We start from the raw sequence: 26,931 nt of genomic DNA, 5'->3' as shown, positions 1-26,931 counted from the left end.
AGCATTTCAAAGCTTATTATAATATTGAGAAAGTAGTCTTTATTCTACCGATAACATTTTCAAAATCTCTGCTATAATCCAGACCCTTACTGCCATAGTTATGGTGTCTTATCACAGGATTATAGTAATTATTTTGTTCAAGTCTGGTATATAATTTCTTTATTAATTGTACTGTCTTTTCTATTCCTGCACTTCAACATTTTAAAAATTGTATCAGCGTTTGTACTATGTAGAACTTTTACTGAATTTCTTCATTATTTTTGGATAAGAAGACTGGTATCAGAAATTAAGTCACTTGCCTGAGGACCCAGCAGTTGGGAGGAGCAGATTCATAGGGAATGATACTTAAGATTTCCATGGTTTTAGTAGCAATGTTTATACCAACATTGGATTCTGTTCGCTTGAACTTTGTGATTATTTAGTTTTTGAATAACAATAATGTAGCATATTTTGTCAAGATAAAGGATGCATTTATCATCTAATGTCAGCTTTCTTAAATTTTATTTGCGTGGATTAGATTGCCTCTTAAAATACCTTTTGATTTGGACTGTGTAGGAAATAAATGAATTTCTTTAGTATGTATAATTTTGGTATTTCAGTTACCAAGTGATGTGGTATGTCTGGCAATTTTTATTTCCATGTTTCTTTTCTTTTTGTTGACAATGTCAGTGGAATATTTTTCTTCCTTTCCATGACTACTTTTTGTTATTACATGTAAAAGTAGTGGATGATTATGTCCAGAAAAAAATTTTTACTGTTCTTTGACATTGAGCAGTAAACAACTTATAATACTAATTTTAAATGATAGTATTAACATTTATTCTAATTGCAGATAATGTACATCTAAGACAAGTGTTTAGTTGTATTTTAATTTTCAAAAACAAGATGATAATGCAGATTTATCACAAATCTTTATTTCCCAAATGGAGTATTTAGATTAGCATTAAGACTTAGGATACATGCTGTTATAGTGTTATCTTAAAATTATACCTGTATTAATGGCAGGAAATATATTGATGCTGTTGATACTTTGCTACATGTTTTGTAATGAAGGATTCTTGATGTGTGAGAGTGTGTAGCAGTGCTAATAGATCTTTCTGCAGAGATGGAAATGTTTTATGTCCATGTTCTATTATATTAATACTAGTGCTATTGAGCACTTTAAATGTGGCAAGTGTGACTGGAGACTGAATTTTAATTAATTAAATTTACAAATGTAGTTAAGTGTCTAGAATTGTATATGTAAAATAAAAGGGGACTTTTCCACCCATTTATTCTTCTTTTCACAAGGCTAGTAGGGTAATCTGGGTAAATACTTTAATCTCCCTAACCTTCATTAGGGAGATAGCTTTCTTATCTCTCATTTTGAGCATACTTGGTTTTTTGCTTATTAAATAATGAAGGTCTTTCTATCCCAGGGTTCCCTCATCATCTCTGCAATGTCAAAATGATAGTGCCCCTCAGAATGTGTTCTGGCAAATTTTTTCTCTTCACTGTCACTTGTACACCTTCCTTTCTGACACATGGAAAAGCAAAGTGATTGAGTTTAATTTCCATTAAAGGAGATTATATGGCTGAGAGATTTACTTGACATTGTACCAGGGGAAGCTGCTGTGTTATCAGGGAGCCACGTGTTAATCTAATAATTATAGTAATATTTGCTACTGCAAACCAGAGGTATCTATGCATACATTCTAGGTAGTTAATCTTCCTTGGAAGATCTGCCTTTTTAATTTTATTTTTGAAAAGGTAGGGTTTAGGTCTTTTTTTTCATTCCTTGAAAAGTCTGCATTGAATTATATTTCTATTTTCTGGTTTCTCTGTCTAAAAAAGACTGACTTCTGAAATTTATTAGCTTAGTCTGATGAGGTCAGTCAGTTCATTTAATAGATGTATATGGAACACCTACTACTATGTGCCAATTATCTTTCTGGTGCTATTGCAACAAGTATGACTGACTGGGTCCTAGTTATTGTTGAATTTATTGTCTAGTTAGGAAAATGGACAATAAGTATGTAAACAAATGAAATGTTAAACAATAAGATATTTTGATAGAAGAAAAGCGGCAGGATAATTTGGTAAATAGTAACTAGGCTTGGAGGTAGTCCAGTTATTTTAAATTTAATAGTTAGGAAAGAGATGATGACAAATAGCATCCAGGCATTGACACATTATCTGATGTGGTAATCCAAGCGAATCTTGCAGAGAGATCTGAACCCTCTGCATCTTCTAAAGCTTTATATGTTTGGATCTGCCAAAAATCTCCATGAAAATATACTCTTGATTGAATTCCTATTGATGGAATTTGGAATATTTTTCTTTACTTCTCCTCTCCTAGCATGCTCATTTATAGTAAACAAATAGATCTGTTTTCCTTTAATTCAGTTCCCCAAATATCTGCCATTTTCAAAGCAAATACATACTACTTGACTTACTAGGACTTTCAAAGGCAAACTTGCAACTTGAAATTGTACAAAGCTGGTTTTATTTACTTGTCTCTGAAGTGTTTTTTGTACAATATTTAGTTCATTTTGTACCCTTATCTCAAAATAAAATATCAAACAGGGCTGGGGATGTGGCTCAGTGGTTGAGTGTCTCTGAGTTCAATCCCTGATACCCAAAAAAACAAACAAACAAGACTTCTTTAGGAACAACTTCCTTCCAAGAGTTAATATAATTTGGCAAGGGTCAAGACCAAAAAGCTCTGTTTTTTTAATTTAATGGCTAATATCAGTTTCATTCGTAGATTTCTCTTCAACTTCATCTCTATTCACTTAGCAACTGAATTTTTGTAGTTTTTAGCTGATCAAAGAAGAGAAATTTTTCAAATTTATTTTATTTTTTAAAAATAAGAAATTTATTTTGTAATTTAGAGAAAATACCAGGTAACACCTTCACAGCTTTCTCAGGCTACATTCTGTTTCCAGGAATTCTGTGTTTGCCTGACAGTTTTCATTGCCCTTTTCCTGAAGAGGCCAGATGTTCACCTCTTCTCCATACAGCCCCAGAAAAGATTGCTGTATAGTCTGCTGGTTAGTCACCATGAGGTTAATTAATCAAGTTGATAAGACAACTCAAAGAGAACTCTTTTGGGGCAATTATAGTTGCTAGTAGAGTTATTTCTCTTCTAATGGAATGTCTCGGGGGTCCTTAATGATAATGGCTTTGTTTGTGTGTCTCTTGTTGAAATGTGATTGGAGAAAGTCTGGAATATTTATTTCTATACTCTAACTGGATTGGATGTAGAGAGTATATTGTAGACCTGTGGAGATACTTTTGTCACTTAAATGGGAGAAGTGCTATCAGAAGTCCATGCAGCCAGTAAAAAGGATAACACAATAAGGATGTTTTAAGTGCTTAATGTTACATCTTCAGAAATGTGTATAACATTTTAAATGGAAAATGTTTAAGTTGTTGAAGTTGGAGTAAGATTAATGCTCTCTTTAAATATTATTATAGGAGCTGCCTTCTGTTGAAGAACTCACTATTATTCTGCCTGAAGATATTGAATTAAAACCTCTTGGGATGGTTTCAAGTATAATTGAACAATTAGGTATGTAAGTAATTTTATTAACAAAATTACTTGTGTCCACAAGCATATACTAATAATTAAATCAAGGGCTTTGTAACTAATAAACTTTTGTGTTTATAATTATTTTATAATATTAAGTTTGAGGTATAAAATTCAGTTTTTACTTAAATGATAGAGAAGTACATTTTTTCTATAAAAATTAAAAGTCTGCATTTATTGACATACTCTCTTCAGAATTTCCTCTATTAGTTTTATATTGCCATTCTAACATTGCTACAAATGTAGTGACTTACAACAGTATAAATTTTTTATTGTTATTAATTATATATGTTTTTCAAAGAACTGGGGGTTGAACTCGGGGTCCCCAAGCTTGCTCCACAGACTCTACCACTGAGCTACATTCAGTTCTTTTTATTCTTTTATCAGGGTCTTGCTAAGTTGTTGAGGCTGGTCTCAAACTTGCTATCCTCCTGCCTTCGCCTCTAGAATAGCTGGAATTACAAGTGTGTGCTGCCATGCCCGGCTCAGATTTATTATCTTACAGTTCTTGTAGACCACTCATGATCACACATCTGTTATGAGACTTTGAGTCTTAATGGGCTAAAATCAAATTGTCCAGCAGGACTGAGCTGCTTTCTGTAGGCTCTTGGGGAGAATCCATTTCTTTGTTTCTTTTGGACTAATGCAGGCCACATTTCTTAGCCCATGGGCTATCTTCCATCATGCTTAAAGTAAATAATGTAGCATCTTTTTTTGACCCTTCTTCCATCATTACCTCTTTTTCTCACCACACCCCAGGAAGGTTATCTTCTTTTAAGGACTCTTTGGATTGGGCCTACCTTTGTAATCCCTGGCATTCTACCCCCATCGCAAGGTCCTTAAATTTAATGACATCTGCAAAGTCTCTGTTTTAAATTTAAGGAGCATATTTCTAAGTTCAGAAATTGGAACATGGGGATATCTTTTGGGGACCCATTCTTTCTAGTACCTCAAATTTTTATCTCACAAACATGTAAATTTGAAATTCTATGATTTAAAATGGATATTTATGGGGCTGGGGATGTGGCTCAAGCGGTAGCGCGCTGGCATGCGTGCGGCCCGGGTTCAATCCTCAGCACCATATACAAACAAAGATGTTGTGTCCGCCGAAAACTAAAAAATAAATATTAAAAAATTCTCTCTCTCTCTCTCTCTCTCACTCTCTTTAAAAAAAAAATGGATATTTATGACATGAAATATGAAAAGAATGGGATAGTTTAGATATGTTTGGCTCAAAGATGTAAGGAAGGCGTGTAAGAGTCTTGAGGTTCATGTGGGTACCATTAATTTTCATGATGAGACACACGTGAGAGTAGAATGCAGTGCTAATGAAATCATAGAATTTTTGAATTGTGAGAAGGTAGTAAATTGCCCAAGAGCCCTCTTAGTTTAGAGAATCTAAGGAACACAGAAATATTCAAGTCACTTAAAAGAGTATAATCTTTTAAGATCAGTTGTCTTAAGTCATTGGTTGAAATAGGACTCCATCTTTTGACCTTTCTGACAGTGTCCGTATCAGTCAGTGTTTTTAAAAATTAATTTTATAGTTTTCAATTTATTAATCAAAATTTGGGTTACTAAAACTCTATTCATTGTTCCCACGCCATCACATGTACTAGTTTTTAAGTTTACCTTGTGGTTCTTAATAATATATATAGATAAATCAAATAGATAATTAATTTCTTATAGTATCAGCTGAGCATTTATTAGTTTTAATGTTTGCAGACAAATTATAGGTCATAGCGTTGATCCTCAAGGAAAAGTCAACTGTATGATGTGCATGGAATAATGCTTTGTAAATGTATTGTGACCAACACAAGTGAAATATACTAATAAAATTTTCAACTTTACTGGGTAATAAGGAGTGAATAAATCAAAATCAACACATGCTATTATTGTATATCAACCTGTTTTGAAAGCCTAAGATATCTAACATAATTTTGACCAAATTAAAAAAAGGAAAACTATTAATACATTAGGCAAAATTAATCTATGAATTCAAGTAAGACCTTAGATGAAAAGAAAGGATTTGACATTGCACGGTGTAGTTCTAAAAGCCATGCTGGGTTTTTCTGTTTGAATTTTAAAAATAGGGGCTAATTAGATATTATCCATCTAGATAGAAGCAGAGAAGTGTCACTGTCAAAAATGTTAAATAACTGACATACAACCACAAAAAGAAAAATAAACATGAGACAAATATTTAAGATTAGAGCAACAAGTAAGAATAGGCCAATGGGATAATGCTTTTTTTTTGATAAGGGAACTTAAATGTAATGATATAAATTACTGTGAACTTTTTGCCCTTTTTTCATCTGTTCAGGGGAAAATGTTTTGTTAAGCACTTAATTTAACATTTTTATTTATCAGTAAATAATCAGTGCTTTGTAGGAAATAATTCCAGAGTGAGAAACCTGATTTCTTCTGTAACTACATGTGATTTTACTATTTTTGGCAAAAATTGACAAAATTTACTCTTGGATTTTTTGACTTCTTAATGAGTGAGTCGAATTTTCTATTATATTTTTCTTTTTGGAATTATAAGTTTTTGTGTTAAATATCACAGGTTAGCTGCCTGTGCTATGTGATTATATTTTGTTTACTGAAGAGAAATAGTTGCTAAGGTGTATGTTACCCCACCTTAAGTTTTATTTTAAATTATATTGTAATTAAAGCATAAATTCTCACCAAAATTCTACATTATCTTTGGATTAAATCTTGAAATATTTTTTTTTATGTTTTTCAGTAATAATTGAGTCTATGAATAACCTACCTCCAGTTAATGAGGAGACTGTAATTTTTAAAAGTGATCGACAAGCAGCAGGAAAGGTTTGTAAAATTCAAATCCTACAAATTATTGTGTGTCTTTTTTTTTTTTTTTTTTTACTTCCCCTATTGGTGCTAAGAAGAGTTTATTAATTTTAGTAGATGAGCAATCTAGAGCTCTCATATTTAATATATTCTTGATTTCCTTCAGTCCTTTATAAATCTGTAAATTGGTTTCATACTGCTATCTTTGCTCCATGAGTCACAGAATACACACACATAGCATTCTTACCAGGTACTTTGCTAGGCTTTAGGTATACATACTGAATAAGACACAGTTCCCTGCCCTCCTAGTTTGCAGAGCTGAGTGAGGAAGACTTTCCTTAGGGTACTAGTTCTCAATCATTTTTGGTTTGTGAGTCCCAGTGAGTTTGTGACTCAGTTTTTAGATTTTGGCCTTCTCAGGTAGAAGCCAAGAGCAGAGTCTGTTTCAAGTGGAAAAGATTTCAGGGACAGCAGTGAAGTGTCACTGTAAGTACCCTCTAGGGAACTATGAATATGTGTATTTTCAATACCACCATAAGGTTCGGTCCCTTTTAACATTTTTCTTTTTTTTGAACTGAATATGTAACCCTGGGCATTTTACCAATGAAGTATGTTCCCAGCTCTTTTTATTTTTTATTCTGAGACAGGTTCCAACTAAGTTGCTTAGGGCCTTTCTAAGTTGCTGAGGCTGGTCTTGACTTGGGATCTTCCCATCTCGGCCTCCTAGTCACTAGGATTACAGGCATGTGCCATCACGCCCAGGCCTTTTAACATCTAAGTAGTGGAACAACCTGCATGTTCATCCTTAATGTGAAAAACCACATACTTCACTAAGCACATAGGCAATTTTGACAATAAGCATAAGACATAAAATCTAATAAAATCAAGCATATAAGTACTATCAGGCATAGTGGCACATGCTTATAATCCCAGTGGTCCAGAAAGCTGAGGCAGGAGCATCCAAAGTTCATTGCTAGCCTCACTAACTTACTGAAATCCTGTTTCAAAATTATAGAATGGCTGGGAATGTACCCCTGAGATCAGTTCCCAGCACCGGGAAGAAAGGTATAAGTACTAACCAAGTGTTCATTTTTTATGTGACAATAGGGACAGAGTTTTTTATTCACCTCAATATTTCAATGAATATAAATAGTTCTTTCTAAGTTTATGTTCTAATAAGTAAATGTGTATTGACTTGGGAGGAAGGGGGATAAGTAACCAGCTGTTTTTCTGGTGAAATAACTTATTGGGGTTTCCCAAATGAGCAATAATTGGCTTCTTCTTTTTTTTTTTGTTCCAGGAGTTATACTTAATTTACTTTAAATCAAGAAAAACCAAATATTTTAAGCTTTTAACTTACACAGCCTTTTTGTTTTCAGTAACTTTTTCTGTTGTTCATTCTAACACAACTTAGAAAGTGGTCAGGTTTTTATTAGTGTCCTGCTGCCTTTCACCACCTAAATGTATTTTTTAGGTTGACGGGCCAGTTAACCAAAGCAGTGAGTCACTCAATTGCAAAGCAGTTGGTAGAAGAATTAATTGGAGTGAGGAACTAATATTTTTGGCATTTTTTGAGAAAGTTTGTGAGGGGAAAGAGGACTTGTTAGTGTCTAAAGGATGGTAGTGTGGCTTTTTATTTTTGAAAGTGGGTCTCAGAATTTTCAAATTTTGAAAGAAGTACTGAAGTATATAGTACAAACTCTGCTAACTGCCAATGCCTTTGTAAAAGATTGGAGATAGACTGACCTCTGGGTGGGTTGAGAGAGAAAAGGAATGGGAAATGAGCAGATGATCATGATGGGAAAGGCTGTTCATGCCCATTGGTCCCCTTTTGTAGGAGAAACCTATTTTCTTCCCTGGCAAAAATCAAAGTTTTCTTTCTGCTCTAGAGAGGAGGAAAAGGGGAAAGAAGAGCCGTAAAAAGAGGGGAGAAGAGGAAAGGGAAACATAGTTCTTAATTTTCTGAATAGGACATTATTGAAGCTGAGCACTTCTTAATTTCTTTTATTATGATATTCATGATGGTTGCCTTTCTCTCTTACTAGCTAATTTTAATTTCAAAATACCCAAACACTTTGCTAATTAAACCCTCTAAACTGACATTTTATATCCCGGATATATTTGAATTTTCAGACCTTTAAGTGTGATTAATAATAATCAGCTTGTGTCATTTGTCTTTGAAAGGAGCAGTATAAAAATATAATAGGTCACTAACTTTACTTAGATGGCATAAGGCTTCAAGCAAAAATTCAGTTTATCTTTAAATATACCCAGGAAGCTTTGTAAATTTGAGAAATGACAAATCATTAAAAAATATTCATTATAAATCTGAGCACCTTGAAATGATTCCCCAAAGTAGTGGTGGTGATAGGAAGGGTTAGAATATAAAACAAACCAGTGACCAAGATATGAAATAGATGTGCTTTAAGCTTGTTAGCTATCTTATCTAGATACATAACATGAGCCATTGCTCATGCTTTCTTTGTCCTCTGCTCTTCCTTAACAACAAAAATAATCAGCCACAGTGATATTTTATGTTCTTTGTAGCCCACCCGCATCCTGTATTGGAGATTGAACCCATAACCTTGTGCATACTAGGCAGGTGCTCTATCACTGAACACATCCCCAGCCCTCCTTATTTTTTTATTTTGAGACAGGGTCTCACTAACTTGCCCAGACTCGCCTTAAATCTGAGATTCTCCTGACTCATCCTCCCAAGTCCCTAGGATTACAGGCATGTGCCACTATACCCAGCTTCTTTATCTTTTTAAAATTCACTGACACTCACATCATAAATATTTATTTTTTGCATTTAGCTTGTCTGGGATCTTTTTTGTTCCCAGAAAGAATTTTGTATTTTGGTAATTATCAAGTTCCCTGATCATTGAAATATTTCTTAACCAGACCTTTTGGGTATTTACCAAAAAAATCACATGGAATTATCAGAATTAATCTATCCATTGCACTGCAGTTCAGAAGCAAGGATATTTTTTCCTTCAGTACATTTTAAAACTGAGAGAAAACTTGATAAAATTGAGCAAAATTGGCCTTAGAACTCAGTTTCATTTCCTTCCCACCTCCCACTGCCATCCCCACTAATGTCAGGAGGACAATCTCAGATTACTATTTCTAGATTTGCCCTTTGATTCCCGTAATGATTGATTCTCTTTGGTAAGTATTGGGATCTATTTCCCTCTCAAATATCATTGGCTAAGGAACTTTTACTGATTTTTTTTTTTTTAAAGATCAGTTTATATTGACAGTCTTTGTAGGTAGGATATGATGGGTTCCTGAAGGTCTCCATGTTATATGGATGCAGTGTTGTTTTTTTGCCTCCTTCAGTTCTCATGGATACTTCATGTTAACTTGTGATAGGATACACACAGTGATTGAAGTAATCACTTGATTTGACCAGTGACTTGGGATACCCTGCCTGTCTATATTCTTTCATTTTTGTTAATGGTGCGTTAAAAAAAATCACAAAATGATTGATATAAGACAGTCCTGAAAGGGTATGGAGATTAATTTTCCTCACTTGCATTCACCTTCTCATAGTGTAGTAAAAAATTGGCTCAGTAGAACAGGCCAGCAGCATTTTAGAAGGCTTGGCCTTCTACATGCACAGTCTTCCAGTGCTATTCCTGGTCCTGGAGATTCCTGGATGTATTTCTTGTTACTTAGAGAATCTGTGACTTACTAGTCCCTCTTAGACTGACTTTTATGTGTGTGACATGGTGTGTTTGTAGAGAGGGAGAATAGGGTGGTGCTCATTCTCCCTACTAGAGTGTTTTCTGTGCCTGTCAGTCTGCTGGCTCAGGCAGGCCCAGCACATACACTTGCTGGGACTTTGGCCATGCTGTATACAAAATGTCTTAAGCCCAGCCTATCCTGTGGAATGAGAATTTGAGGGACTGCATACACTTCATTAATACTGTGTTCCTCAGTTTTTTCCCAACAGATTCCATGTTATATCTGTACCATGTTGTGGTAGTGGTATATGTTAACTTCTGTGTGACAGAAATCCATTGTATGAGCACTTCTGCTACAGAATATGTACTATTGATTAAGGTATAAAGCTGCTCAACCACCTCAAAGTAAATGTCTCCATTGTTACTATCCTAAATTTTTCTTTTCACACTCTCCTTGCAGTCTTTTATTTGTTTTGCTTTTATTTCAAGTTAAGTTTTTTGGAAATTACAAAGTTCCCAAAGTTACCAAGGAGGGATAAAAATTACTCATTGTAGAATTGTATGAGAAGACATGGGCTGGCCTGAGCTCTGCTGTGTTTAAAGTTTCTCCTCATAGTTTAGCAATCAGATATATCTATATTTTGCAGTTGACAGTTACTTAAAATATTATCAAATTCTTTTTTTTTAAATAACTGTTTGCTAAATTGCTTAAGTAGACTTGGCCAAATTTCCTGTGACTGTTTGAGGTAGGGGTACACGTCAATATTGGTGCATGCCACATTATCAATTTCACAGCTCAACTTTCTGTTTCCTCTTGAATGTGGTATTATTTCACTTAAAAACTTTATGATGATTCCACTATAGTTGTGGCTCATAAGCACTTCATTGTGTAAGAATTTGAATGTCATTTACATTTTAGTTCAAACTAGACTCTGTAACCCTGTTGACATAATTTTTTTTATAGATAGGCATGTGCCACTGTGTCAGCTAGACGTCTGTTGTGTTTATATAAACCTCTCAAAGATGATTTTTTGTTGTTTTATTAGATAATTTGTTTTACTTTTAAAATTTTTTATCAGTTCTAAATTACTGATGTTAATTCAGAATACATTGGCATTTTAATTGCTTTTAATGCTACTACTTGTTTTTAGGGTATAATAACCTTCAGAATGGTGTACCTTGCTGTGTTAGATGTTTTATGCCTTAGTGAAAATGAACAAAAGCTGGAATACTATACTGTGTATCACAAAATGAGAACACTTAATATCAAAATCAAAGATTTGATAAAATAGACACTTTCCAGTTGGTATAAATTGTCCAAGGATTTAGTAATTTACATCAATAGCTTTAATAATTATCATATTTGGTTCTGATAATTCAGCTTCTTCCAAATCAGTTTTTAGTTTTCAAAATTAGAGATGTACATATGAAGACGTCCATCATGGCATCATGTCTTCTATTGGACAACTTGGAAGCTGCCTGAATATACAGTAACGAGACAAATTAATAAATTGTGCTATATAGCCATTAAAATTATATACGTAACTGCTTTTTAAAAAGTCATGGTTTAATTTTTTAAAATGTTTAACACTCTATGGAAACAGAAGAGTTGATCTGCACAAGCTTACTTTAGTTTCCCAGTTATAAAAGTACAACTGCAGATAGCATCTTAAATTCAAAAGTTACCAGTTATAATATTTGTACCTTACAACTTAAATGGACAATACTTTTTAAATTTCATAATTTGCATCTATAAGGTAACCACTATAATGATTTTAATTTGTTAAGAAACAAGCTTAGAAAAAATTTTTATAAGGAAATTTGGGATAAGCTGCATTTATAATCAAAATATGAAGACTGAGTATATAAACAGGACAAGGATAAGTTCATTGCTCTGACATTGGCAAAATTATCTTATTTTAGCAGCTACAAGTGGCGTTTTTCAAAAGAAATATTGCTAAAATTTCAAATCATTTTCCATGTTAAAATGGACCTTTATGCTTCTTCTATTTTGTAGATATTTGAAATATTTGGACCTGTTGCACATCCGTTTTATGTGTTACGGTTTAATTCTTCAGATCACATTGAAAGTAAAGGTATTAAAATAAGGGAGACTATGTATTTTGCTCCATCAATGAAAGACTTCACCCAGTATATATTCACAGAAAAACTAAAACAGTAAGTACTTTATTGACATATTAGTTCTTTATTTATCTAACATTTAAGAATAATTCTACGATTTGTTATCACATTTTATAGGTAGAAATCATTTGCATCTTTTGTTCCAGATGTAATGATAGCCCACTGGGAGAACATTTGTATCGTGTAAATTTTATGCACTGGGAGAACATTTGTATCATGTTAATTTTATGAATTCTAGTTCATTGTTTTTTTCATTATGTTCTGTATGTAACTACTTCAACATTGATATTTTAATTTTAAAATGTTCCTTCAGATTTTAAATAAAATTCTGTTTGGTTTACATTCATAGAGTTAACTATTTAATAAAACTAAAATAGTCACCAAGAAAAAAAGTGACTAAATTTTAGATTGCTTATAATTTGTAAATTTATGGAGAGAGACAATTAAAATATGTCACTGAGAAGTTGAATGTAAAGCTGTCATAAAAAGGTTGACCTCTCCAACAAATTAGTGCCCTCCATTTTGTCTCTATATATGCAGAATGATCCCTGTAGTATGTGAGTCACAAAATTTCTGCCTAATTGTACTCTTTCTGGTTTATTGTCTATTTTGCAAGTATTGTGTTGGCAAGTGTTAGCTGTACAGCTGATTTAAATCAGTAGAACATACTATGATAATTATATAATTTAATCTCTTCTTTTACTTTCTCTTTTTTTTGGAAGGGGGTTGGTACTAAGGATTGAACTTCAGGGGGTTCCCACTGTGCCCAGCCTATTTTAATTTTTATTTTGAGAAAAGATCTCACTAAGTTGCCCAGGCCCATGTCAAATTGAAATCCTCCTGCCTCAGCTTCCCCTACGTGTCTATGATTACAGCATGTGCCACCAAGCCCAGCCCATAATTTAATTTTTTATCTAAACATGGTATATGAGTTCAAATAGGATAGGTTTTTCTATAAAAATAAGTTGAGTGCTTTGAGAAAGCTGTAATTAACTACAAAAATATAGTCAAATTAGGAATGGAAGAAGACCACAGAAGAGGGAGGCAGAGGGGGTCTTAAATCCAAAAAGACTTTGCACTTTGACACAGATTTGTTTAAGTTTTAGCTCTCCTGTTATAGGAAATTTGAAATACAGGCTATGTATTTTTAGATGTAGTTTTTCAAGGAAATTTCGTCAGTGGGTAACCTTGGGTCTTCCTCCAAAGTATTAGCCTATGCTGCAAAGCTTAAGGTCTCTATTCCACTTCCAAGTTAAATTAAGTCACTGAATTTCTTTAGTTATTTCAGAAGTGAAATTTTTAGTCTTTAATTGATTAAACTCATGTTTAAGAAGATCATAATTATCTGAAAGATAATTTTGTTCAATCTCTTCAGATTGTGTAAGGTTAATTTCCCTAAATAACTGCTAGCAGGAAAGATGAATTAAATAGACATTAAGTCATAAAGGTTTTAATATGTTTTAAAATAATGCTTTAAATAATTAACATTTCCATCTGCTACGGATATCAAGATGCTGCTGTGTTTATACGATATTCTTAGCCTTTAACAATAAATATTTTAGCTTAACACAGGTAGTTGGAATGTTTTCTGAAAATGTTTATTAAATAGGAATAAACTATAGAATTGGGAATTAGATCGTCCTGCATAAACCCCATTGATGGTTCACTCTGGTGTCTCTCATGGGAACTCTGTGCACTACTTAACTTACCAGCCTAGCAAGGCTAATTTAATTTTAGCTTTCCATATACTGTCTGTTAAAAGTGCTTTCAGAAATGTTGTCTGATTTTTCCTTTAGTGGCTTTTTGATTTCCTGTGGTAGATGTACTAGTTGGGGAATTTTTCCCAATTACATATTTGAACTCCAGGCTAAGCCATTTCAGGTCATGAGATGTCATATATTCCAAAAGGAATATTGGAGCTGTGTTAAATGCACAGATTGTAAAATGACAATTGAATAAATAAGTACCTTATGTAACTGATAAAAAAAATACATCATATATAATGTCAAAGATCCAAGTCAAATATTTAAAGCAAACTTGATGTTCATTTTGTGCCACCATACTGACATCTGTGCATTGATTTTAGTGGCATTAATTCCTGAGACCCTTACTTATTATCTAGTTTAAAGCAATGAGAAAGAACATCCAGTCACAGTACTTTATAATATTTTAGTGCATTTGAATAACTATATTGCTTGAAGTCATGAAATTAATAAGATTAAAAAGGTAAGATTTAAAAGTGAGGTTTAAGAAATTATAATCATATTCATTATATGTACTTTTCTTGGTTTTATAGAATGTGAAACATTTCCACCAGGAGTAATTAAGTTTCAGCTCCATTTACTCCTTCCACATACACCTCTGATTATTCTGTCCTTCTGAATTTTCAGTGTTTCTTCTCATCCTCCCCAAATTAGTCTTTCTTTTACTTTCCGTGCTTTGAGAATCCCTGTTGAAATAAGTCTGGGCCACTTAATAATTGTTGAAATAAGTCTGGGCTACTTACAGTCAGTCAGAATGAGGAGAGAAGGATTTATATCAATAGCTCTAGCATCAGATCTGTAAAATCCCGGAAAAGGGAACACTTCATATCTTTGCATCTGTAGCTGCTTGAGTGACTTCTGATTTGTAATTGATGTTGAACAAACATTTCCTGAACAGAGTTTATGCAAACTTCAGGTATCACAAAAGTAAAACCATGTTTATCTGCACACCACAATCTTGGTTTCTCTTCTTAATTCCCTAATTCTAATACTTAAATGGGTCCAAATTTTGTGGTTTTCTTATGAGATTCTCATATCATCTGAAATAAGGTAAAGGACACATAAATGGTCTTTTGTTTTTTGCTATTTTTATGTATTGCAAAATTGCCAGTTGCGCTCATCTTCTTTATTTTCCATACTATTAATGTTATGTAAGCACTGTTAACAGCATATTTTTGATACGTACTTTTTAAATTTGTTTATTAAAATTCTTTTTTCAGGGATAGGGGATCAGATGCATCATGGAAGAATGATCAGGAACCACCACCAGATGTAAGTATTAAGCTTCTTTCTGAATGTTTTATAAAGTAGGCATGACTTAAGTCTAATACAGTTTTAAAAAATAATCCCCTCATTTACCTTGTGTTTCCTGTTGTATTAACTTTGTTTGTAACTCGTAAAGGCATTATTTTATCTTATTTTTAAAGTTTTTATTTTTAGTAAATTTTTAATTGTTTTAGTAAATTCTTCAAATGGAACATGAAAACATTATTGTGAAGCTTTTCATAATATGCACCCTTCATATAAAATCATTAGAGACTTACCTACCTCCCCATTTTTTATAGCATAATTACCTTTCTGAAACAAGATCTCCTTGATTTATATTTTTATATCTATTCCAACAAGGCATGGAACGATGGGTTGATAATCTAGTCTGTTTAGAGATGTGAAATTAATTTGGGGGTAATATGTAAATGAATTAATTATTTAGTAGAATTATTTGGTTTAACTCTCCATGGAGATGTTAAAGCAGATTTTCTTGTACTTAGTTCTGAAAAATTTTTTTCAGTATTATTGATTTTTGGTATTTGCAGATTCAGCTAATCATTTTAGATATTCTCAAGCAATGCCAAGCTCATGGTGTGTATTAACTTCTAATTTTGTTGAGGTAGTTTTATACCCACATAGAGAATTTTATACAGGTATGAGTCACTTGACCAGGGAGGGATCTTAGCTTATTATCCACATTGAAATGAGATTATGTTTTCTAGTTAACATGTACACATGTAATGCTCTGTACACTCACTTAACATTCTCTGGTAGGTTTAGAGCATTTTATTTCTCAAATTCTGTTTCAGAAGTGTTTTGGAGATTGAATCAGATCTTGAAATATATCTCCTGTGAAATTCAGATATTCTAATACATGCCTATTATTTCCAGACTAAACATGGAAGTTACTAATTGTGATAATGTAAAGTGTTTATGAAATTGGTTTCATAAAAGATTCATGACAAAATGAAATCCCACGTGCTTCATGATGTTTATTTTTTCCAGGTGGCAGACTGGATCATGAACTGTGTTGGGATTGGATTTTGTAATATTTGTTGATGACATTTTGTAGTTCCGAATTATTGCCTGATATTGATGGTTGATTAGAATTTGTGAGGCCTAAAATAAATTATGTGCCCTGAAAATAGGAAGCTTTAACATATAAAAGAAAATTTGAGAAATAATGTACTATGAAAATGTTGGAGATGCATTAAGGTCCTAAAAATCACTCAGGAATACATCTTATTTTATATCCATTTCTAACATAAACATATGAAATTTATAACTGAATAAATGTTTAATGAATGCAGATTTGAAAACAAGGAAAAGTAAATCTTAGCAAAATTTTGCCAACGTAATCTCTCTAAAATAAACTATTTCAAATTAAAATTCTTTATTTCTTCCCTCTTGCTTTGAGATGATGCATGAGTATTGAAAATGGCACAATAATGTTCTTATTAACTTCTCCAACCTTGTCTCTTTGATTTTGCTGTATAAGAAGCTTTCACTTTGCTTTACAGAATCCTTTTGACTTTTTTTTACACACCATATACTTCAGTGCCTCTGCACATATCATTCCCACTTCCAGAAGATTTCCTTTCCCTTATTTTCACAGCTAACTCATGAGATGTTTATCTTGGGTCATTTTTACCAAGAAGGCTTTCTTCCTTTTTTTCCTCTTTATCCAACCCCATAATACTTACTCATTGTATTGCTGGTTTATTTGTTTTCTCATTTGACTAAATAGTTTCAAAGAAATAAACGTCTTCCATCTGATCTCAGTACTTTCTGGTGTCTGGTGGTTGCCAGATTCAACCTGAGTTTAAAAATCTTAATACATTTAAGATCAGTAATAAAAAAAAAAAAAAAGTATCTTATATTTGAAGGTACTAAAATTTAGTTGATGTGTTTGAAAATGATAATGGTAGGTATATGGTCTTAGTGGTTCATGGAGGATTTTATCTGGAAAATATTATATTATTTCAGCAAGAGCATACTGAAAATGCCATACAGAGACATTTACATATATTATATTTCTTCCTTTTAAGTGTGCACATACGCCTACATGTGAAAGGTAATATGTTTTCTAGTGGTAGTAGAAAAACAATATATCTGAACTAAAGATATCATGACATAAATCTTGATTTTCTGACAGGTGTAGAATGGTGAATTCCAATTCCCCGTAAAATGTGAATTTTACGCTAGTAATTTGAAATAATTTCCTCTTAGAATTTAGATCCTGTAGTTCTGTGTCTGGTTTTGAAAGCCAGGGAAGGGAAAGAACACAGTGCTGCTTCTGGTGGGAGTGGATCTACATAACGTCCCTATGATTCTTTATGCCCTTACTTTGTCTTATTTTATATTTATTGGCTTTACTGAAACCTGTTAAGAGTGTAGAATGAGACTGGCATATAATGGTTATATTAATGTTTTTAAATAAATGAGTCACAAAGCAATGTCTTATTTTTATATTGGATCTGATGGTGTGTGAAATTTGCTTAGTCTTAACTAATCAATCATTATTTTGGCATCCTTTGGCAACTGGCATTATGATCAATCTTAAGTGTAAGCTGGAGGTCAGACTTCTGGCCAGGCAGTGCCCATACCTGATGATGTAAAGTTACCTACCCAAAACTTTCTAGGAATTAATAAACCTTGATTGATGGTTTAACAGCTTGATTAATGGCCTGTATTAATGAAGTCTTTAGGCAATTGTCAAAAACAAAGAAACTTGATTTTTTAAGATTTCTAATTAGTTGAGATATTACTGGAAAATATTAAGTACTGAAAGGAGAAACTTGTCAAGGTCAGTTGGTAAATAATAGGTCTTACAGGTTTGTTCTAAGTCTCTAAGTATGAATTGACAAATCTGTGTGATGTAAATCTACTTTCATCTGCAAGGCCTTAGACTTCAGTGATGATGAAAAAGAAAAAGAAGCCAAACAGAGAAAAAAATCTCAGATTCAAGGCCGGAAAAAACTCAAATCTGAATTTAATGAGCCAGGTGAGTGAATATAATATGTAGTCTTTATTTACATTCGTTTAGATCTATATAGGTTTATCAGTAATAAAGCTGAAAGACATTTCTATGTTCTGTGTTACTTTCTGGCATCCAGGAACTATTGGAGAAATCGTGCAACATGGGATATGGGTGGGTGAGAGTCACAAGGGAATAGTTAGTGATAGCTTTTTAAAATTAAACTTTTTGTGATATAAGAAATAATAGGAGACATGCTGCATACCTTTTACCCAGTTTCCTCCAGTTGTGACATCTTGTAAAATTTGATAGTACAATATCACAGCCAGGATTTTTGACATTCATGCAGTCAACATACATAACATTTCCATCACCAGCAAGCTCCCTAGGTTTCCTTTTTATAGTCATATCCATTTCCTGCTATCTTGCTTCCTCAGCTCATACCACTTATCTGTTATTCATTTCTCTAAAATACAGTGTCATGTGAAGAATGTTATATAAATGGAGCTATATAGCATGTTAAAATTAGGGATTTGATTTTGCCAGTGACTGTAATTTTCTTGGCATCCACCCAGGTTGTTATATTTATTATTATAGATACACTTAATAGATTTTTCCTTTTCATTGAAGAGTACTATTCCATGTTGGGACTATACCACAGGTTGTTTGAACATTCATCTATTAGAGGATATCTGAGTTGTTTGCATTTTTTGTTCATTTGGACAAAGCTGCTATAAATATTTGTATATAGATTTTTGTGTGAGAATAAATTTCCATTCTTCTGGGTCATATACACAAAAGTGTAATTGCTAAGTTATATGATAGTTGCATTACATGCTTAGTTTCGTAAACTGTCATGCCCTTTTTTTGTTGTTTGGTGGTACTATTTTATATTGTCATCAGTAGTAACACTGGTGACTCAGCTTCTCTGCATTCTCACCAACATTTAGTGTTGTCATTTTTAATTTTAGGTGTAAGTGATCTTTAATTGTGGTTTTAATTTGCACTTTCCTAATGGCTAATAACATTGACCATCTTTTCATGTGGTCATTTTTAACTATTTACCCTCTTTGGTGGTAATGTTAATTCATGTTTTTCTCTATTTTCTAATTGTATTTCTGTTATTTTCCTTTTGAATTATTTTAAGTTTTTAAAAATAAATTTTTGTATTTGAGTCCTTTGGCAAATATGTACTTTATATATATTTTTTTCAGTTTGTAGCTTGTCATTTCATCCTCTTAAAAGGGTCTTTTACAGAACAAAAGTTTTTAGTTTTATGAAAGCCAAATTTATCAGCTTTCATTTTATGAAGTCTAATAACTTCCTGCCTAATCATAGTAAAGATTTTTTCTTTTTTTCTCTAAAGTTTTGTAGTCTTCTGCTTCACATTTTATATTCATGATCCATTTTGAGTTAAATTTTGAATAGGATAAGTGATTTGATTGATGTTGATTCTTTTGCTTATAGATGTCAAATTGTTTCTTCACTATTTGTTGAAAAGCTGTGATTACTCCAGTGAATTCCTTTTGAGGTTCATCAGAAATTATTTGGCTATATTGTGTTGATCTGTTTCTGGCTTCTCTGTTCTGTTCCATTGTTATGTATCTATACCACAGTCTTTATTATTGTACTTAATACTAAGTCTTGAAATTGGCAGAGTGACACCTCCTACTTTCTTTCTCTTTTTTAAAATAATTTTTAGCTATTCTAGGTCATTTGCCTATCCTTACAAATTTTAAAATAATCTTCTCTGTATATACAAAAAATCTTGCTGGAATTGTGATAGCAATTGCAGTAAACGTATTGATTAATTTTGAAAGAATTGTCATCCAAGCTCCGCTGACATTCCATGAACATGGTACACAGTTTTGTTTATTTAGATGGTGTTTGATTTCTTTTCATTAGCATTTTGTAGTTTTCAGAACACAACCCTAATACGTTTTTCCAGTTGATTTTCTTGAGTATTTCCCACTTTCCTATCTTCAAGTTCTCTGATATTTCCTTGTTCCCTGTATTCTGTTTTTGAACTCATCCATCAATTTTTTAAGACTTTCTTTTTTTTACATATCAGTATTAGGTTCATTATAAAATTGATTTGTGAATAAAGACACATTCATGTGTAAGTTTTTTTTGTTGTTTGTGTGTGGATGGATATGTTTTCAACTAATTTGAGTAAATACCAAGAAACAAGATTGCTGTACCATATGTTAAAAGTAAGCTTAGTTATGAGAAAAACTTACAAACTGTCTTCCATAGTGACTGTACCATTTTGTTTTCCTGTCAGCAATGGATAGGAGTTCCTGTTACTCCATAACCTTGCCAACATTTGATGTTCTCAGTGCTCTGGATTTTGACAATTCTAATAAGTGTGTAGTGGTATCTCATTGTTTTAATTTGCACTTCTCTGTTGATGTATAACAGCATCTTTTCATATGCTTATTTGCCAACTATATGTCTTCTTTGGTTAGGTGTCTGGTGTCTGTTAAGGTCTTTTGCCTATTTTTTAATCAGATTCTTATTGTTGAGTTTTAAGAATTCTTTGTCTATTTTTAATAATAGTTTTCTTAAAATCATCTGTGTCTATAAGTTGTTTTTTTAACATCATTTTCTTGATATTGTCTTTCAGAGAGCAGAAAAATTTAATTGTAATGAAATTCAGCTTATCAGTGATTTTTTACATTTAGGTCTGTGATACATGTTGAATTAAATCTTAATGAAGGGTTAAGGTTTCTGTCTTTTCTTTCTTTCACAGATTCTATTTCATTCACAGATGTCTAGTTGTTTCAACACCATTTGTTGAAAATCGCCTTTGTGCCATTAAAGTACCTTTTGTCAAATATTAGCTGAGTATGTAAATTTATATACTTTAAATATTTGTATAGGTCTATTTCTGGGCTCTCTCTTTTGTCTCGTTGATCTGTTTGTTCTTTCTCCATAGCACATTGTTGTGTCTATTGTAGTTTCATAGTAACTCTTGAAGTTGGGTAGTGTTAATCCTCTAGTATTGTTCTTCTCCTTCAATGTTGTTCACTTTTATTTATTTTGATTATTATAATGTTCATATCTAAAATTTCTATTCTATTTTTTATCTGAGATTTTCTTATTTTCATTTTTTAAAGGTGTGCATAACATTTCTTGCTGAAGCATTTCTGTGAAGGCATTATCTTTCTTAATTCTAATATCTTTGTTTTGCTCTGGCTGGTTTTTCCTTTTTTCTTGAGTTTGAAATTTTCCTTTTTTTTTATGGTGAGTTAGTAATGTTTTATTAAAGCTTGGGTATATTGGGTATTTATGAGACTTGGATCTTATGTAAATCGTATGATTTAGCTCACATTTGTCTGTTTTTCAGATACTGTTCTAGTAGGGAAAGGAAGTAGAGCAGAGCCTAGGTTTTCCTCTTAGCCTTTGTTGACACTCAAGTAGAAAGGGGTGCCTCATTACTGTAAGACAGGGGTGAAGTTCTGACACCCCACTAGATCTTTCCAGTGCCTGGTAGGAGTAGGAGTTACGTTGTCACTGACATCAGTAAAGGATAACCTTTTCCCACTGGGCTGAGTGAATGTCCTGACTCTGCTGAGTCTTCTCCTACACCACCTCATTACACAAAGGGAAGAACACAGTGCTGCTGCTGGTGGAGGTGGAAGTTTTGGCTCTGTGTGCTCTCCACCATCACTCTGAGGAGGTTTTGTTACTAGGGCCATGCTCACTCTGACCCTGACACTGTCCTGGCAGGATGATTGGGTGTTTCATTACAGGTGGTCAAGGGTAGAAGTCTGGGCTGTCTGCTCACCTTTGAGAGTGTAAGTGGGATGGTGCTGTGGATGTTTCTGTGGTGTTTGGCTGGAGTCACTGTCTTCAGTGTTTTCTGTCTTGCTTTGTCCCAATCCTTGGGCTTTAAGTTTTACTTTTTCAATTTATTTAAAATTGACAACTTCAAATTTAACATTGTTTTAACTGCCATATTTTGGTAATTTTAAAAAAGGCATTATTAAAATTTCGAACGGTGCTTTTTGGTATTTTAATTTTGGTTTTATGTATATATATTTTTTTCCCCACTCAAAGGTGAAGATTTTGCTGAAGTTCATCAGAATTGGAATGCTTATAGTCCTTCTTCAGAACATTCAAAAGGATATCGCAACAGGGAATTCACACGAGGATTTTCTAGGGGTAGATACCCTCGATCTTGCCACAGCAGGCCTCCAGCTCAGCAGTTTTATAATTCAGAACATATGGTATCTCAAGAGACTTTGGGATTTCCACCTCAGAGACAAGATAATCCTATTATGCCACAATACCCCTTTCCTCCGCCTGTGTTTGACATGCATAACTTTCCACTTCCTCCACCACCTCCATCTATAAACATGGGTTGGGCTGCACCTAACATGGCACCTCATCCAATGCTTAACTTACCATACTCCTTGCCCCCGCCTCCCCCTCCTCCACCACTACCTCCCCCACCCACTCCTGGAGATAGTAATTCTTCTCATTTTGGATCTTACTATTAGGTGCATGTATGCATTTCCAGTGAAATGTAAACTTCTCATATGCTAAGGATTTTTTTTTAAGGAAAAGAAAGTGATTATGGAACTAGATTTTTAAAAACACTGTAAAAATACTAAATGTTTCAGTTGTAAGTTGATATATATATTTGTAACTTGTGAAATTGTATTCATTTGAAAATTTCAGCTTAAATATTTGGGGTGAAATCCAATTATGTAATATTTAATTAAAACTTTGAATCATGCTTTCCCCCACCTAATAGACAACATATATATATATAGTCTTCGATATGGAACAGATTCCATCATGAATTAAAATATACTGAACACTCAATTGCCTTTTTTGGTATAATCTGAAAATAAGATGTTGAAGTCCTATTGAGAGTCTTTAAAAATAAACTATTTTTATAAACTTATACTTTTGGAATTGATTTTGATTTTAAATGCAGTTTAGCAGTAATTGTTTACATAAATAATTTTTTTAAAAGCAATTGAGTATATAGAGGAGGAAAATCATCCTGGCAGAAGCTCTGACTATAACTAAAGTTAATATTTATTAATTATGTATAGGTAAGCTTTCATTATATATGCAGATTTCTATTTAGAAGCATTTACTATTTAACCACTTTCACATTAAGACGTATTTAGGAATTATGTCTTCCATGTTTTCCCAGATTTTCACATACCTGGCACAGATTAGGTGCTTGATAAATATTTATTGAATGACTGAAGGAGTTGAGAGTTTTTAATTAAATAAGTGTGGCTGTTACTTTACATCAAGTGTATATGTATGGGAAATTATGGAATTTTAGAGCTAAATTAGTCTAAACTATTTCTCATTTAATAAATGAGCCTTACTAAGGGTTTCAAAAGGCTCAGTAATTTAAGGTCATTTAGCTACTGAGATAGCAAGAAGTTGAACCTAGGTTTTTTCCCTCAGGCTAGCACTTTCATTAAATTGATACTTCACAGTATTTTCATTCCTTAACATACTTAGAAAATATTTGTATATATTTGTGTGGCACATGGGAGTGATCTGAAAGCCACTTATCCCACCTTTCACTCTGCAGGATTTTTTAGTACACAAGTTGAGAAGTGCCACCTTGGTATACTTGGACTTGATCCTATTTGTATTTTCCTCATTTTTCCTTCTTAAAATGTTTTTGCAGCTTCTCTTTAGAAGTTTGCTTTTTAATTTATGACCTTGCCTTTTCCTGGTTGGTAGATAATGTCTGGTTATAGAAATAAATGAGATTAACCCATGTTTTCATTTAGTTTGGTACCTTTAGCCACTTAGGCCCAATATGCCTTTCTTCCTGTAGTTGATTCAGGGCTTTTGCAACTTTGAGGTGCCTAGAAATACCTGAATAGTTTGTTAAAGATAACATTCTTATACTTTATCTCCTGAATTTGTTGTTAGTCTGCAAATATTTTAGGATAAATTAAATTTCTTCAGCTTCGTGCCCATTCATTCTGGAACTTCATTGAGTTCTGTTTGGCTAGTAGTAGAGATGTGGGGTTTGTGGCAGCAAAAAAAAAAAAAAAAAAAAAAAGTTAAACCACAGTGGGTGGGGGGATTTGTATATCCTTGGTCCTCTTTTGTCAACTACATTTGTCTTTGGAGTTTAAAAAGAGGAATCCAACTACTATGATTTTATTGTTTTCCTCCCAAAATGCATGTGTTTAAGCTTAATGCCCATCGTAGCAGTGTTAAGAGATGAGACCTTTGGGGATGCGATTGTATCATGAAGGCTTCATTCATTAGTGGAATAGTGCCTTACAAAAGGCTAGAGGATTGAGGGCTGCCTTAGTTCTCTTGTGCTCTTCCATTTCTCCCACTGTGTGAGGACCCCATGTTCTTCCCTGGCAAGGATGGGGCAACGAGACACCACCTTGGAAGCAGAGCAGGCCTCACCAGACACCAAAGAGGCTGATATCTTCATGTTGGCCTCCCTGCCTCCAGAACTGAAAACTGAATTTCTATTGCTTATAAATTACCCAGAGTTTGGATTTTGTTAGAGCAGCATGAAGACTCCAATTGTAAAATGGCTGCCTAAGCTAATTTTTTTTTTTTTAAATTAAGAAGAATAACTATTTCTTCCCTTCCTTTCTTTTCTAGAAAAGATGGGCCCATAGTAACTTACTAGAAATAGTAAGGCAGTTTTAGAACTTAGCCACAGGACATATCTTACTTCATTCTGTGCTGCTGTAACCGAATACCCCAGATTGGGTAATTTACAATGAGCTGGAGTGTATTGGCTCACATTTACAGAGCCTGGGAAACATATCAAGGTGCTCACAACTAGCCAGGGTCTTACTGCTACATAAGCATGTGGCAGAAACAAGCTGATCTATAACCTCATCAATCTTATTCAGAAAGTGGAGCACACCCTCTTAGGCTAAGGACTCTTAAAAGTCCCACCTCTTAACATTCCCATAATGGCAATTTCAGTGTGAGCTTTGGAGGGGACAAACATGTAAACCACAACAGTACATTTTATAAAAGCAATATTTTGTGTGGTTGTGTCAAATTGCCATGTGTCTGTGTAGTGATAACCATAAGTTATCAATACTAAAGGGACATGGGAGTGAGGTGAATCATAAGCCCCAGCAGGTTGTCTGTATGGAAGTCTTGTTTGGGGGCAATGAGGAGTATAGCTCGTTTTCTCATTCTCTCACTTTTCCCATCCACGTTGTGATTTTTACCCTCTACACACACACCTACTTCTTCCTGTGCTACTTTCTGTAGCTTGGTTAGAGCTGGTGAAGACATATTTTTAAAAACTAATGTCATTTTGGTGAGCAAGAAATGAGTAGAATTCTGAGTTCCAATTCACTGGAATTTTAAGGTATGTAATAATTATAAAGAGGTGATATTAAAATCTTCAGGCACTAAAAATGTTAGCATGTTTAAGGAGGATTTCTTAAAATGGCAATGATACTGTTGAGGGAGCATCTCGGACATAATGTCATTTTTATTTATTTCCTTTCAATAATAATGGCTGGAATTTCTATTTGATTTTATCAATTTATAAATTTAAGACAAACTAATTTTAATGTCTTTAGTTCTTTCACACAATTTCCCTTTATTGGCTTCTGTTACAGAAATGGCAGTCCCTCTCAACTGGATGCTTCAAGTCAGGGAATATGAGCAAAAGAGAAAAAAATCCTTAAAAAGCATGTCTACTTTTCACTCTTTCCTAATCTGTTAATCTAATGCACCTAAGGAAGGCTTGAGAAGATTGTTTACTTAGGACACTATCCTTATGTACTCAGGGTTTTTAGAATTTTTCAAAAATCTGTAGTCATATGCTTCCATAAGTATAGGGAAAGTAAGTTCATATAGTATTACAGACTTTAAATAAGAGGCAAAAAGATAAATTAATATTTTATAGAATTATTTATGTGTTCATACAATGTGTTTATAAAAGATTTATTTTGACATTGCATATTTGTCAGCGTTGATAAGCTGTGAGGTCTAAATATGAAAAATAATTTGGTAGAATGCAAGCTGGGAAATTTAAAAGTAGTTATTTGTGAGAATTCTTGTCAGATAATGCTGTGTTATTCATAATTTTATATATTCAGTGTAAAAAAAAAAACCTACACATTTGTGTTCTTCAGATAAATTGCAAATATTCTACTGTCTGTTTTCACTCTTCACCTAGTCTGATCTGGAATGTATATGGATGCAAATTGGGATATGAAAAATACATCATGAATGTCAAAAATATCTTATGGATATGGATTATATGAATTATGTTCTAGAAAAAAACAAAACATTTTCTGTACTGTAGTTGAAACTAAAGTTGAAAACATTTTCATAATGTTATCTATTGGACCAAAGTACTTGTTTTGAGCTACTACCAGCAACGACATCTTATTTTTGATCTTGTGCACTAGGTACCTAAATTGTTATTACTGGGTTAGACATGTACAATTACTTAGTATCCTGGAAATGAGGTATAAATTTGTTTATCAAATGGTAAAACACTTAATAAAAATCGACAATGAAGAAAAATGTTGAGTGCTCTGGATATTCTGCGAAATTATATGTATACCATTATATGTATGATATCTATCTGTATGTACACACATTTGAAGGCTAGTATAAAAAAGCCTGGTTGTTGTGCATATTTTACTTGTTGACTACATTTCATTTCTGCTTATATTAGATTGATGAAATGGGAATAAACTTTGCATTATAGTA

The 26,931-nt window shown here is 33.1% G+C and overlaps 1 protein-coding gene across 1 annotated transcript; it reads left to right on the top strand.

Annotated features, from left to right (window-relative positions):
- The first annotated feature begins 3,391 nt into the window (after window positions 1-3,391).
- On the top strand, window positions 3,392-26,931 carry LOC107153958 (H/ACA ribonucleoprotein complex non-core subunit NAF1). The gene is made up of 6 exons (XM_015499547.2): window positions 3,392-3,553; window positions 6,318-6,400; window positions 12,089-12,249; window positions 15,197-15,248; window positions 18,147-18,249; window positions 22,285-26,931. The coding sequence occupies exons 1-6, from the start codon at window positions 3,526-3,528 to the stop codon at window positions 22,725-22,727; spliced, it is 870 nt and encodes a 289-aa protein (XP_015355033.1). The 5' UTR covers window positions 3,392-3,525; the 3' UTR covers window positions 22,728-26,931.

The sequence above is a fragment of the Marmota marmota genome, unplaced genomic scaffold (genome assembly GCF_001458135.2).
Source record: "Marmota marmota marmota unplaced genomic scaffold, marMar, whole genome shotgun sequence".
Taxonomy (NCBI): domain Eukaryota; kingdom Metazoa; phylum Chordata; class Mammalia; order Rodentia; family Sciuridae; genus Marmota; species Marmota marmota.
This window is presented reverse-complemented; position numbering and strand designations above follow the sequence as displayed.

Coding starts and splice junctions, on each gene's coding strand:
- LOC107153958 (XM_015499547.2), top strand. CDS start 3,526: ATGGTTTCAAGTATAATTGAACAATTAG. Junction 3,554..6,317: donor AAGTATAATTGAACAATTAG/GTATGTAAGTAA, acceptor TATGTTTTTCAG/TAATAATTGAGTCTATGAAT. Junction 18,250..22,284: donor ATCTGAATTTAATGAGCCAG/GTGAGTGAATAT, acceptor CCCCACTCAAAG/GTGAAGATTTTGCTGAAGTT.